The sequence below is a fragment of the Acartia tonsa genome, chromosome 11, assembly GCF_053477335.1.
Source record: "Acartia tonsa isolate MP-2025a chromosome 11, ASM5347733v1, whole genome shotgun sequence".
NCBI classification, from domain to species: domain Eukaryota; kingdom Metazoa; phylum Arthropoda; class Copepoda; order Calanoida; family Acartiidae; genus Acartia; species Acartia tonsa.
In genome coordinates, this window is record NC_137270.1 from 37,711,929 (window position 1) to 37,726,967 (window position 15,039).

A 15,039-nucleotide genomic window follows, 5' to 3' on the forward strand; every position below is an offset into this window, starting at 1 on the left:
AGGGTTATACTTTGAATTTAAAGGAACAGAAAATTCAGCTCTTTTGCTGCCCACAGTAATTTGAATCAAATTTCATAGAGAGTCGTAGAGTAGATTCGCTACAAGAATAAAGCCACCCATGTATTATAAAAAAAACACCTAGGTATTTATTAAACAATTACACATTTAGATTAAGTCAGAATATAGCAAAGTTCTTTTAAAAAGGTTTCCAAGTTTTTCCCAGTTTTCAACTCCAGCTGAAAAAAAATATTAATTTATAACAATAAAGAAGATCTTAAATTCTTAAAATTAGCATATTAACTATATATTTCCTAAATTTCTACTAGTGGATAGCCTCTAGCACTAAGGGGCTCTATATTCTAAGGATAGGGCAGAAAAATAGCTTCAAAATATCTGAAGACTTTAATTTATAAACAAACTAGCAGCTGCGCTCCTATTACCAGAAGCTCTGTATTTGAAGTAGTAAGGAAAGTTGGAAAAAAGCTTAAAATCAAACTTAGATATAAAACTAAATAGTTTAGAACCATCCAGATACCTATAAGAAGCTTTCATAAAATGGAGAACTCAATCGGTTTGATAGTTATTGAAATCTTATTCTAACATAAAAGACAAAAACAACCTTATTGTTTGATATAATAAGATTATGCAAAAATTATACCCAAACCTATGGTAGGTATTCCTTAACTTAATATTTCTGCAGTTCGCGAGATCAACTTACCTAGTGGATAACAACTTACTTAGCAGGCCAGTACACAAGGTTGAATATGAGAGGAAATACCAGAGAGAATACTGTGTCTATGTAGGTCAACTCACCTGGCAGGACAGTACACAAGGTTGAATATGAGAGGAAATACCAGAGAGAATGCTGTGTCTATGTAGGTCAACTAACCTGGCTGGCCAGTACACAAGGTTGAATATGAGAGGAAATACCAGAGAGAATGCTGTGTCTATGTAGGTCAACTTACCTGGCTGGCCAGTACACAAGGTTGAACAGAAAGAACAATAGTGGAAATGCCATAGAGAATGCTGTGTCTATGTAGGTTAACTCATTACCATGCCAGTGACCAGTCTGAAAAAGTTATTTATCGTATTATAGACAGCTTTCTGTGGAGAGTAAAATCAAAAATTATATTTGATTAATTCCAGTTTTATTTGCCCTAGTGGCCAAAGTTCCAACAAAACTAATATTTATTTTATCATAATTATTATATGTGGAAAATTGTCTGTAAAATGATACGGTACATGATTTTCCAGAAATTATATAGATTAAAAGAAGTTGTAAGATTTAGAAAATTTTTAGGATTTGGCCCAAATTTACATTACGGGTTGTTGGTTACTAGTATAACTTACAGTCAAAGTCCCATTCTTCCTTGAAAATATTTATCTGATTATAAGTTTAACCTTTGGAGAGTGACAGTTTTTAACTTCAAACTGCATAAGTGATTTCTTCTTAAATAGTAGGACAGCATAGCATAGTAGGGAACCAAATACAAAAAGTACACACACCATCATCCACGCTGAAAATAGGTGATGATAATTATTGAAGTAATAGGATGTTTGTCTGTGTGTATTTGTACCACACTGGACCGATAAGTATTCGTTTTCAGAGAAGGTTCATAACTATTTTACGGAGGGTTTCTTCACACTCATAGGAAAAATCGTCCCTGGAAAAAAATACACACTCTCCCCTACCCCCCAAAAGTAACATTTTCTTTTAAAACTGAAATGCAAAGTGCAGAATAGACTCCCCACACCATTCAATCAAGTGCTCTAAGAGGCGGTTTGTAGCATATACATTTAAATTACTGGAATCTAAAAGTTTTCATACTTTCTTTGTCGCTACAAATAAACACTAATGTTCTTGTTATGAAATAGTCAGGGCTCGGCAGCCATACACCAGCCTCAGGGAACATTTTACAATTTAAAAATGAGCTGGAATACAAACCTGACCCAAATATGGTAATCTCTCTTTTAGAAAAGGGTTTTAAGACTTAAACGCGGCTGCCGAGCCCTGGAAATAGCCTTACTTGCTATGGCAGTAACTCCTTCAACATTTGGGGAATTATTTATAACTGAGTTAAAAATGTTCACCAAAACCAAAAAAGTTGTAATAAGCAAGCCCATTCTTCCTAAATAGATAGATAGATTAATCAATTGGATAATTTAAGGATAAATAAAATCTGAATATACAAATAGACTTAAAATACTACTAATGTTGTAATCAGGGACAATAAACCATGATTATGACAAAAAATTCTAAGTGAAAATTTTCCCACAATCTACTTTCTTCTCCAGCCCCTCCTTCTCACCCACTTCCCTTTAGTTACAGACCAAACCAATTTTTTTACACTAAAATATCTAAACTTTCAACAATTTCAAATATAAATAATCTGCTGAAACACGACCCCTGGTTGTAATAAGCAAGCCGATTTTTCGTATATAGATAGATTACTAGTGGACAAAATAAGAGGAGGGGATGTTATTTTTTGGTGTGTTTTTTACTTTAGGTCGGATTAGGTTTGGTACAGGGTAGCCCCGCAGGGTTAGGAACCCCCCGCAAATAATTTTCAATTTTTTTTTCAAGCATAGGTTGAGGGGTTCTCATATCTCTAGCCTTTTTAAGGGATAGCTCCATTTTATTTCTAGAATAAATCATCCTTTACCCTAACGCCTGTAGCTTAAATTGGAACATAAGGTTCCTAAGCACCTTTGATCACCCACCCTCCCCACTACCTTACTTTCTTCTTACCTGGTATTACTTCGGGAGGAATAAAAAAGCTGATCTAAAATATTAAAAAGTAAAAAAAATCGAAATTTAATTCATGTCCCTTTTAGATTCATTTTTACTCTACAATGTCAATGCGTAGTTGGTTAAGATTGTTTGGATAAGATGTGATTTTCATAAGTAAATTTTTCTAAAATTATTAATAGTGGCTGCGCCCCACGATTCTAGGGGAAATACAATGGCATAGTTTGAAACCAAATAAAAAGCTTGTCGAACCAACAAATAAGCTTGCGTAGATAATTATCTTACTACTTTATATAATAGAATAATCTTTATTTTCCAAAAGCTACACTACTGTCGGACATAATCGTCTTTTGCATTAAAAGTATTTGTATTACCCATGAAACGACGACAATCAGTCCAGATGGTAGGTAATAATTCACTGAAATAAAAAATGAGGTCATTATCCACAAATGGATATAGAATACGTGGATATATTGACAGGGGAAAATTTGTCGTCAATTAGGGTTGCTAACATGGACCACATTTTTAGTCAGTTCGTTCATCCAGAAGGAGGATAGTGGGTTGGGTATAGGGGGAGTATCGATTTTAGCCAGCTGCAAGTATTACTTTACTAGAGTACATGAACAACATCCAAGTAATAATATGTCTATTGATTTACAGCTAAAAAAAATTAATCATATATCATTGGTACTTAAACTATTTTACATAAATAGGAAAACTTCCTAAAGGTCCAATCATAGGCGTCCAAGGGGGGGGGGTAATGGGGCGATTACCCCCCCCATTCAAAATTTACCCCTACCCTGGGGGTGCCGTAGGCATCCCCAACCATTTAGGAGGGGGTATTTACCCCCCCCCCCAAACAATTTTTACCCCCCCAAAATAAAAAATCTGTAATAAAAAAAATTTTTGCGCGCTTCGCGCGCATTTTTAATACTATATATTTAATAAAATTTAAACTACCCCCCCCAAAAATTTTACCCCGGGGGTAAATTTTTAGGGGGGGGAAAACTAAATTTACCCCTGCCAACAGATTTCAGGGGGGGGTAATTACCCCCCCAATCAAATTTTACCCCCGGGGTAAAAATTTTGGGGAGGGGAGAAAAAATTGCGGCGCGCTTCGCGCGCCATTTTACCCCCCCCCCAAACACGAATTACACCCCCCCTAAAAATTTTTTTACCCCCCCCCCAAAATAAAAAGCTTGGACGCCCCTGGGTCCAAAAAAAGTTAATATCTAATTTTAGGGGGGAGGATACCTGAACCTCCAAAGGAAAAACGACACAGAAAAAATTTCTTTGTGAAAATAAACTTGGGTGGTGTAATTCATGGAGGCAGAAAACATTGGGCTGTTATTACAATAGTCTTCAAAGTCTTATAATAATGTTTATAAAATCAATTTATCGACCATTGTCTTATCCCTTTGGATCCAAGGGTGTAAAAAGAGCAAATTAATAATGATGTAATGATCATAAAATGTTACATGCATTGTATACAAAGCAAAAGAAAACTAAGCCTTAAAGAACATTTTTCGTTTAAAAATATTGATTTTATAATTCAAAATAGTGTTAATTCAAATGAAATGTTGAAAAAAACATAATTATTGTTATTGTTACAATTTCACGTAATTTCTATCTATAAATCATTCAAACTTTGGTAAACATTTTCATTTATTTTCAAATTATAAGAACAAATCTACTCTACAAGTAGTTTGAATAGGTCTGTTGTTTGCATGTAATGCATTACAAGGCCAGTATATGTAATGCATTTTAGTAGTGTGTGTATATGTGTTTTAGAGTTTTACTTTTGCCTCTAATTTTTTTTATTTACCCTAAAGTCTTGTTCAAGTTATGCTGTTTCAAACCAAACATTAATACATTTTATTTTTCTTGTAAATTAGAATAGTTATTTCTCGTATCGTATTATAAACGGCTTTCCGCGGATATAGAATGTACAATTATAAGATTAAAACTAGTTTTTTTGGCCCCGTGGTGCCGAAGGCACCGGCTAAAAAAACTAGTTTTAATCTTATGATTGTACATTTCTATATTCGTAGAAAACTGGATATAATACGATGCTAGACATAGTTTTTTCGTATTCATGAGAACCGGTTCCTATCCACCGGATTCAAATGAATACGAGAAAAAATATTAATGCTTAGGTTATGAGGATTTGTTTAATATATGTGTATAGTGTATTGCAGGGAGGGAGGGGTAATTGGGCTGTTTATTACACTAGTCCCCAAAGTTTTATAATAACGTTTTCTTATTAACTGCCTTACCAACTTTTGGGACTTTTTTTAAGTTTTAATGGTTGATTAATTAAGTTTCGTTCCAAACGTTTCAATTATTAATTGTCGACAACAGAAGAGGTAATTTTATGTATCATAAATGCATTATTGGGGATGTACATCAATCTATCGACCATCGTCTTATCCCTTTAGATCCCTGGGTGTAATGAGTTGTCAAGTAACTAATAATCTACTGTTAATTAACATAAATGGATGTAAAATATAAGTGGATATTATGACAGGAGAAAAATTTTCGTCAATTTAGGTTGCTATTTCCCCTGTCATTTATTGGTGTGTTAGTTTATCCAATAGAACGGGAGGTGATGGTGTAAAAGGTTGGTGGATCGTTATAATATAACGCTACAAGTTTAATTTTATTAGAGTACATGATGATCTGGAGTAAGATTTAAGAAATAATAAATCCATTTTACCAAAATATTTTGTGGAGTGTCTTGTCAATGTCATTGCAAAGCCTGAAAGAAAAAAATTAACAAAAAACATTTACACTTCACTAAGAAGCTTTATAATAAACTTTTCTAACAGATATATAATAAACTAGCGGCTACGCCCCTAGAGGCCTCAAGGGGCACTTGAGGAGGAGAGAGTCGAATTTGATAATTCAATTTCTTATTTTAGATTTTAAAAGAAAAAGTTAAAAAAAATTTACGTTTGACGTTTATTTTTCGTTGAACTCTCTTTCTAAAATTGGTAAATTTTTAAAAAATTTAATTTCTCTAGGGAGGGTGGTGGTACCCTCCCCCAAAATAGTTATAAACCTTCCCGGGACATATGAGAATCTACCCTGTTAAGGAGAACCCAATCGGTTCAGCGGTTAGCGAGATCCTTCGGTACACACAGACAGACACACAGACAAACATCCTGTTACTTTAGTATAAGTAAATGAAGGGCATTTATGTTTCATAAGTTGAACAGCGAATGTCATAAAATATACTCTACAAGTATATGCCCCTAGAAGCCTCTAATGGCCTTTTAGTTGGAGGGGGGAGTAATTTTAAGAAGTCGTATATTTCAATGGATATAGAATACGTGGATATTTTGAGAGATTCTTGTATACCCCAATAAAATGCTTCTCATAGCTGTCTAATATAACATTCCAATATTCCGTAGTACTTCACTCCGTCCCCTTCCATGACCATAGAGGAACTTATTGACTTATAGCTTAGGTCTATATTAGCAACCTAAATTGATGACAAAACTATCCCAGTCACAGTATCCACAAATTCTATATCCATTCATATTTCTTAAGAATAACAGTCGTTACTTAAAGCATGTAGGTAGAACACTAATTTTTTTTTACAATTAGGTTAGGTTAGATTATAGGCTAGTGGGCCGAGCACCCGCGGCTAGGCAGACTAGGGGGCCTAGCGATGCGGATAGGAAGTCCAAGGGCTGATTATTATAAAATCGAAAAGCAAAGCCAAATTGTAACCTGTAAGAGAGTGGGATAGAATAGCATTACTCCAAACTAAGTCTTTTCCAGTCAATCTGTTGTAAGTAACACAATATCTTAATTTCTATTTCAATGTTTGTGTCTATTTTGTGAGGATTAACTGCATAAATCTACAAATCTTAGGGGATTAAACACTCTCCAATGATGATAAACAAAATTACACCTTAAGTAGATAAAGATTATAGATTAAGAAAATTTTTAATAAGCAAAAATCAGTATAAGTACCTATGAGCTGATGGATAATATAACAAGAATATCAAACTTTGGGTACCAGTATAATTTATACCTCAATGTACATAAATCTAAGACTTTTTAAAACCCTTAAATCAATCTTTTCATGATAACAAAAATAAGTTCTTTAGAGTACAATTGCATGATTAATCTCTTATTAACCCTCTCTTGCTTATTCTATTGATAAAAATTCATTATGTTTCCTTTCAATTTCCACATCATAATCAAGAATAGTATTCTGATCCTGCACATTGTAGCTGTTTACAATGCCTATATACAAATGACGTCATATGATACAAATGACCAATAATAGGCCAATACACAGACTAAAATACCAATGGCAGGCCAGTATTTATTTAAATTGACAAATGATAGGCCAGTATTCATTTTAATTGACCAATGGCAGGTCAGTATATATTTCAACTGACCAATAGTAGGCCAGTATGACGTCATTTTTATAGGCATTATATTAAGCTTCCTGCACATTATAAGCCAACAGTGACGCATTGAAAATCATCTTTTTGTCATTGTAGGCGAAGCTTCCAACCTAAAAGAAACATTTGTGGCTAACAGAATAATGAAAATTTCATTATTCAAAATTTAAATACAAATATTTAGTCAGTTTATAGCTATTATATCATTAGGAAGCTTTTGTTCCACATTACTCCTTTATAAAATACTAGCGGCTACGCCCCTAGAGCACACTAGGAGTACTTGAGAAAGGGGGAGGAGAAAGGGGTTAAGGTTTCTGACCCCTGCCTGCCAATTATGGATTTTAGTTTTAAATTTGCATTCATTCGACCTGTAAGAAGCTAACTTGTAAAGGAGAACCGTACATGTCCAGTGGTTAGCGAGATCCTTCGCTACAGACAAAAAAAACCTTACTTCTTTATATGATAGGATTAAAAACCTAACTGAAAATTTATTATTATAGACAATTTTGTCCATAAATTAAGATAAATACTCCAAAGATGTAGCCTTGGTGAGCTCCAAAGTAGTATAAAAATTATATTCCAAATCTATATGCAGTTTCAAGCTTTTTTTGTGTGGACATTTTGGAAAGATAAAGCTTTATAAATCTGTTGGGATGGTTTAAGGCAATTTTTCTAACTTCTGGGCGCGTAACCGCTAGTTATAGATATAGAATCATTCTCTTTGGAATCTTTGAGTGCTCACTTATATAACTGTAGAACACAGTAATAGTGTCTGACTGATTATGACGTAACAAAAAAAAATTAGCCAATGAGAGGCCGTTATTGACCAATGGTAAAATTTATAGTGGCCTCTCATTGGCTATTTTCAGTCAGACACTATTACTATGTTCATAACTGTACCTGAAATTTACAAATCTGTGTATCCAGCGGAAAATTTTTGAACCTCATGGGACACCAGAATGTGAATTGTATCTCCTGACTGTATACAATACTGTTCCCATTTTTGAGCCAAAGACCTGCAATTGTATTGATAATAAAAACTTTTGATTAATAGCATAAATATAGCTGCTGCCAAAATTGTAGCTTGCAAAATGTTTGTAAATCTGCAGTTTTAGAAAGTTTGGAGGGAGGGGGGGGGGGGAGGAGGCGAGATATTTTTTCCAGGGACGATCTTGGAAGTAGAAAGACTTCTCTGTTATGGTGGTTATACAAACAGAAGCATACAAGCATAGATAGATAATCAGACATCTTGTCTCTTTTACAAAAGAATGAGCATGACCGAAAGACAATTAAACATTGGTAACAATTGTAGAGTACCGTAAAACAATTATAAATTAATGAGTCACCTTTAATCTTATCCAAAACAAAGATATAATTCGTCTGTTTCATGTCCCATACATAGATGTCAGGTAACCACAAATAGTCCAACATCTAAAAAATTGTTTTTATACCATTATATAGAAAGTCACAAAATTACGGCCACAGAGCCATTAAAAGATTGCTGGAGACCTGGAGGATCAGGACCTGGAGAAATTGACTTGAGTTATCACATAAAATGCTTTATTTAAGTCTAAAAAATATTTTTTCTCTTTTATTGGCTTACCCTGCCAGGTTTGCGGCCATCCTGTGCCCGCCAGGTTGTAGATATAAAAAAATTCCAACTTTCAATGTGTGTCATACCGGCATTTTAAAAGTCAATTAATTATAGCCAGCCTACTATTTTTCACACACAGAAAAAAAATCCGGAGAAATAGTGTGCAACGACCCCCTTCCCGAACATTAAGGGTTACGATCCCTTGATACTTACTTCCACATCAATTGCAGTATAATCATCATCATTCAAAGCAGATGGATCTGTTACTGTAAAACATTAAAATCTTTTATAAAGGTTTATTAATTCTATTTTTAATTCTATATTCTTTATTGAGAGTAATCTGTAATACAAAGTGAACAATATCTGTCTGTCTGAAGTTTAAATCCAAGTTTTTGAATAGGTTTAGAATATTTTATTGTTCGAATCTTTGACCATAAAGAATAAGATGAAATTTTGCATAGGAATCACCTTTAATCCTTGGTTCTTTCCACCTAACCCTAAAGTAGAAGCTCTTTATAGTGCCTTTATTGAAATGACTTTATACAATACAAATGATCAATGATAGGGTCAATACACACACTAAATTGCTAATGGCAGGCCAAAAAAATTTAATTGACCAATGGGAGGCCAGTATTACGTTCTTTTCGTAGGCACTATGCAAAGCTTTCCTGAAGTAAGCAGCAAAGGTGACTGTGAAGGCCCTGTCGTTCACATCAATGATCTGGGTGATGTCGAAATCTATGTCAACCTAAAGAATACAAGGATGACAATATCCATAAAGGAGAAATATGTTTGTAAGTGTCACTACACTACGTTTTTACTATGTTAAAGGTTAATAATCCGTTATACAACTGTAGTTAAAGAAAATTAAAACCATAATCTGAAAAGTAAGAGGAAGTTTTTTTTTACAAACAATGATGACAATATCGCTATAAGCAGAGAAACACCCTTAAAATATATACGATTTAGGTATAACATTAAAATAGCCTGAAACCATCCCAGGAACTTATATATAAAGCTTTTCGTATTGACAGAAAATATTCCAAGGGATCTTTTTGTTTAATGACAGGAAAGTAATGTATCTACAATTTTTTTAAAGCGAAGTTTTTCTATATTTAGGGTCAGTCGGTCTGTCCGTCCGTAACAGTTAGCTCTTTTTGTTATTTTTGACATGTCATATCGATTTCAAACTTTGCATGGTGATTCCTGTAGTAGTTAGGTACAATTTTGGAAGTTTATCAACTCTTTAATGAAAGAAAATGATAATGTATCTTTACTTTTTAGCAGCGAAGCTTTTCTTAAAACTTAGTCAGTCCGTTCGTGTAGATAGATGTTATGATTAATTTAGGCATGTTAGAATTGTACAATCGATTTCAAACTTGGCATAGTGATTCTTGTAGTAGTTAGGTACAATTTAAAAAGCGTAGCAACTCTATAACCATTACCAGAATGTCTGTACGTCCATTTAAGAGATGTTGATTTTTAACATTTTTTGACAAACTTTTTTATATGATATCATTTTTCTATTTAACTGATTTTTGAAATACTAAGTGCTATAACAACAAAGTACAATGTTATAGGCGAAGCCTCTCTATAATCAAGTTCCAAAAATGTAAGTTTGTTCTTAAACAGTATCTAATCAAGTAAATATGGAGAAAAAAAGTTTTATTTAGTTAATTTTATACTATTTAGAATTTAAAAATATTAAACTTATTTAAGTAGAACAATGAAGCAGTAATAACCAATAAAAAACGATAAAAGTAAAATATATGTCTCAATTATGTAGACTTTTAAAATAAATTAGGCTGTTATTCAAATCAAACTTGGTAAAAAATAAACGCATTAAGTATTTTTTGACTTTGAAAACATAATCAACTCAATTAAAAGTGTATTGTCTGCAAACATGAAAAACATTTGGATCTAGTGCAGTTCACTATATTTAAATATTCTTAGTAACGATTATATCCAAAAAATCTGTGAATTTTAAAGGCTGCTAACGGCCTTCCGATGGAACGTATATATTATGCCCGCATACAATTTTAACCGACAAAACAAAGCCCACAAATAATAATTTTTTTTTCATTTTACCCCCACCATTTAAAATTTACCCCTACCCTGGGGGTGCCTTAGGCACCCCCAACCATTTTGGAGGGGGTATTTAACACCCCCAAATAATTTTGTGGGGGGGGGGGGGGTAAATACCCCCCACAAAAAAATAAAAAATCTCTAACAAAAAAAAATTTTGAGCGCTTCGCGCGCATTTTTAATTTTTTTATTTAAATTCCCCCCCCCATCAAAAAATTTTTTTTTTACCCCAAGGGTAAATTTTGAGGGGGTTAAACAAAAATTACCCCTGCCAACAGATTTTCGGGGGGCTAAATACCCCTCCCCCAACCAAGCAAATTTTACCCCCGGGGTAAAAATTTGGGAGGGGGGGTAAAAAAAACTTGCGGTGCGCTTCGCGCGCCATTTTACCCCCAAAACAACGAATTACCCCCCCCTTAACAAAATTTTACCCCCCCAAAATAAAAAGCTTGGACGCCCCTGCCCTCTATCTCGGCTCCTGTTACAGTTAGAGACACAAAGTGCATATTTAGAGAAATTTACTTTTTCTAGTCATATAGGTCAGACCGCTCCTTAGCAAATAACGGAGACCGCCCTTTTCGGCGGTTACGGCGGTAAAACGGCGGTTGGCGGCGCCTATTATTATTTTTATCTGTTTCTGATCACATTAAAAGAATACATAAAAAATTTGGTTGGTCTATAGCTGTTTTGAAATTCGGCGGCTGGCAGCTTACAAACGGCAAAATAACAGGTAGGAAATAGAAAATTAGTCAAAAATTGGTCAAGGAGTGGTCAAACGGTCATGACCTTACTATTCACGGAAGTTTATTATTGCTCAAGGATGTACCACAAATTTTTTTAGGTCTCTAGCTGTAATAGAAGTAGATGATATAAGTCCATATTAAAAGCAGGACATAACATCGGTCATAAAATCGGTCAGGAAGCGGTCAAATGATCAAAGAGTCATAACACCACTATTCTCAGATGTTCATTGATATCCTAGTATTCACCAAAAAAAAATTAGGTCTCTATCTCATACACAAAAGTCATAATGAAGAAATTAAGATTTATTTAGAATTTTTTCTAAATCTGGTGCCACCTAACCGACTTTGACCGGACGCCACGACCGACACAGATCAGATATCCTTATAAGATCAACTCTTGCCGACGTATAATTACTAAACTAAAAAAGTCATGAAGTCACAACTCTCTATCTTGCCTACAAAAAAAATGACATTAAAAAACTAGAGGGGGGATCAATATAAGAAGAGCTGAATTTTTTCACAAACAAAATATAGTGAACCGCTTATTTTTTCCTGTTCAAAGGTTTAAACTACATTTATAGGTCAATATATTTGAAAGAATTTCAAATGATGTCTAATTGTTTTTATTTATTGTAATACAAAAATATATGGTTGATGATACACTTATGCTTGAAACTCTTTTTTTGAAATGTACTTCATGCAACTATCCCTTTAATTTTTATGCATTGCGACCTTTATGTCAATGTTTGTTTGTCTATCTGATTTGTTGACTCTTGAGCATAAATTAATGCTGTCATCCTTGTTTTGAAACATTTTTTAGCAAAGCTTCTTTATAACCATCCTTTGTCCTACTGTTGATACCTTGACAGGTGTACTTGGTAGGTTGAGCTTGACGTAGGTATCTAAATCCAAACAGTAGACATCGGAACACTTCACATTTGTCTGGTTCTTTTGTAGGACCTATGCAAGAAAACAAGGATATTAACAACTGAATATGGAAACCAATAAGTTTTGTATAAGATAGATCAATATGAATGAATTCCCCATTGAGTTAAATTTTTAAAAACGAGGCTTTTCTATAATTAGGGTCGGTCCATCCGTCCGTCCGTACGTCTGAGATGGATAGCTTATTTCATTAATTTATGCATGTTAGAATTGTCCTATCGATTTCAACATTTCGACTTTGCATGGTAATTCTTGTAGTAGTTAAGTACGATTTAGAAAGCGTAGCAACTCTATAATCATTACCAGAATGTCCGTACGTCTATTTTAAACATGATGATTTTTTACATTTTTAACAACTAATTTTTATGTGATCTAATTATCCGATTGTTCTCATTTTTGGTATGCTGATTCCTTGGACGACAAAGTACAGTATTATAAGCAGAGCAACTCTATAATCAAGTCCTAAAAATATAAGTATGTCCATAAACATTGTCCTGTATCAAGCAAGTTTTCAACAAATTTACTCACAATTTTGCTTTGACTCTTATTCATTTATATTCTGATTTTTCAGTTTTGACACAATACAAGTGTTAATGTCTGTTTGTTCTACCGTTTCAGAGCTTCGCTTTTATGGATGTTGTCATCCTTGTTATTTAAAGGGAAGAAATTGAATTTTCTCCATGTGATTTTTACAACCCCCCCCAAAAAAAAGTTTAGTGTCTTAAATTACAATAGATAAAACAACAGATAATAAATTGAAATACCTTCTCATTTATATTAAACAAAATTAATCCTTCTGTAGATTAAAATCATTGGGTAAAAATTTTTGACAATACAAGTTTGAAACCTTCCAATCAATTTTTTTTTAAATTACCAAAGTTCTTGGGTAAACTAATTAGAAAATATTGAGGTAAAACTTTGGGTACCAGTGTAATTTATAAAAAAAAAAGTTGGACCTCCATTTCCATTTAAAAACATAATAGAAAAACTTAATATTAATTATATATAAAATTCGTAATAATACCTGTGCATTAACTGTTATAAATTGAAAAAACACAATATAAATTAGAAAATTCATTTTTAAAACATTAAATCATTTGTTCTCATCTAAAATAATAAATTTGGGTTATCAGTACTAATTTAATATTATTGGGTGAGTAGATTAATCAACCTTCATAATCCCCATTTTTTATTCATTAAAAGGTCAATTTATCAGCCCTTTCCTTCTACGTTCTATTCGAACTCTGAAACCCCCCTCAAATATATTTAAAATAAAAGGGGGCCTGTGTAATGCAGAAGACGCGAATTCTGTGGGTCCTAAACCAGCAGGGTTTCACTATATACCCTAACCTAATCTGACTTTAATTAACAAACAAACAAAATAAAAAGTTTGAAAAACAAACAGGGGATGGGGAGGTTTCTGTGTTGACTAAACCGGCAATCTATCAACAGTTGACCCATTCTAGAAAGAATTTATTTGGTAGTGGTTAGCAAGAAAACATACTAAAATATATTCAAGGTTCAAATATCAAGAGATACAGACACAGTGAAACAGCGTGAAGTGCCTCCAAAAAAAATGATGTCATACAATAAAATGACCAATGATAGGCCAGTATAGAATAGTTTCACTTCTAAAATAACATAAAAAATAACATGTGTAATTAAAATATCAAGGAATAACAACACACAACCATTCACTTTGACTAATACTTTGCAAATGCCATTAAATTTATAACGAGTATTATTAAAATAACATGTTACGTAATTTTAGCCTCCATGATACTTTCAAAATTACTTTTTTAGTATTGAAGGTTAGTAGCCTTGCCTTCAGCAGTGAGGCTGCTGATTGATACAAGATTACAGCTGCGGTTTTCGTTGGCTGCGGCTTGTAGGGCTGTGGCTTACTGTGACTAGGATTGGCTACTGCCTGGGTGACTTAGAGCGGTTGTGGTCAAGATTGGCTTCGGCTTAAGGTAGCTTTTGCAAATTGTGGCTGTAATGAAGTTTTATGTTTTGAAAAACATATACTTTACTAAGTCATTAATATTTTTCTTATCCCACAAAATCGTAATTGATGGACTGGTAAAAAATTAATATAAAAGTATATAAATGCTTGCTACTAAGTACAGGAAAAACTCTAATATAAATTTAAGCTGAACAACCTAATAAAAGTTGAGAATAGTTATTTCTCGCATCTTATTATAAACGGCTTTCCGCGGATATAGAATGTACAATTATGAGATTAAAACTGGTTTTAATCTTATAATTGTACATTTTTATATTCGGAGAAAGCTGGATATAATACGATGCTAGACATAGTTTTTTTTTGTATGGATGAGAACCGGTTCCTATCCACCGGATTCGAATGAATACGAGAAAAACAAATTTTCTAATTAAAAACTTGCTGTCTGTCCTATAGCATTATTCAAACAGACAGACTGCATAATTGACAGATGTAGTTACTCATTGGTTAGCACAATCTTAAACAAATAAGTCAGCTGT

The 15,039-nt window shown here is 33.4% G+C and overlaps 2 protein-coding genes across 2 annotated transcripts; both read right to left on the minus strand.

Moving 5' to 3' along the window:
- Positions 1 to 124: 124 nt before the first annotated feature.
- LOC145331010 (glycine receptor subunit alphaZ1-like) lies at positions 125 to 6,536 on the minus strand. The gene is made up of 8 exons (XM_080175601.1): positions 6,485 to 6,536; positions 5,466 to 5,507; positions 3,124 to 3,167; positions 2,750 to 2,783; positions 2,028 to 2,129; positions 1,402 to 1,517; positions 966 to 1,069; positions 125 to 236 (listed from the first exon to the last, which is right to left on the minus strand). Exons 2-8 carry the CDS (start codon positions 5,497 to 5,499, stop codon positions 227 to 229), a joined length of 444 nt encoding a protein of 147 aa, XP_080031727.1. The 5' UTR covers positions 5,500 to 5,507; positions 6,485 to 6,536; the 3' UTR covers positions 125 to 226.
- Positions 6,537 to 7,205: 669 nt separating this feature from the next.
- Positions 7,206 to 13,646, minus strand: LOC145331278 (glycine receptor subunit alpha-3-like). The gene is made up of 8 exons (XM_080175897.1): positions 13,562 to 13,646; positions 12,454 to 12,552; positions 9,402 to 9,512; positions 9,233 to 9,275; positions 8,978 to 9,030; positions 8,517 to 8,601; positions 8,071 to 8,186; positions 7,206 to 7,283 (listed from the first exon to the last, which is right to left on the minus strand). Exons 1-8 carry the CDS (start codon positions 13,613 to 13,615, stop codon positions 7,206 to 7,208), a joined length of 639 nt encoding a protein of 212 aa, XP_080032023.1. The 5' UTR covers positions 13,616 to 13,646.
- Between the last annotated feature and the right edge of the window lie 1,393 nt (positions 13,647 to 15,039).

Coding starts and splice junctions, on each gene's coding strand:
- LOC145331010 (XM_080175601.1), bottom strand. CDS start 5,499: ATGACATTGACAAGACACTCCACAAAATATTTTG. Junction 1,518..2,027: donor AGGAGTTACTGCCATAGCAA/GTAAGGCTATTT, acceptor ACCTATTTTCAG/CGTGGATGATGGTGTGTGTA. Junction 1,070..1,401: donor AAAACTGTCACTCTCCAAAG/GTTAAACTTATA, acceptor TAACTTTTTCAG/ACTGGTCACTGGCATGGTAA.
- LOC145331278 (XM_080175897.1), bottom strand. CDS start 13,615: ATGAATTTTCTAATTTATATTGTGTTTTTTCAATTTATAACAGTTAAT. Junction 9,513..12,453: donor TACCAAGTACACCTGTCAAG/GTATCAACAGTA, acceptor TGTATTCTTTAG/GTTGACATAGATTTCGACAT. Junction 7,284..8,070: donor CACAGATTTGTAAATTTCAG/GTACAGTTATGA, acceptor TGTTTCTTTTAG/GTTGGAAGCTTCGCCTACAA.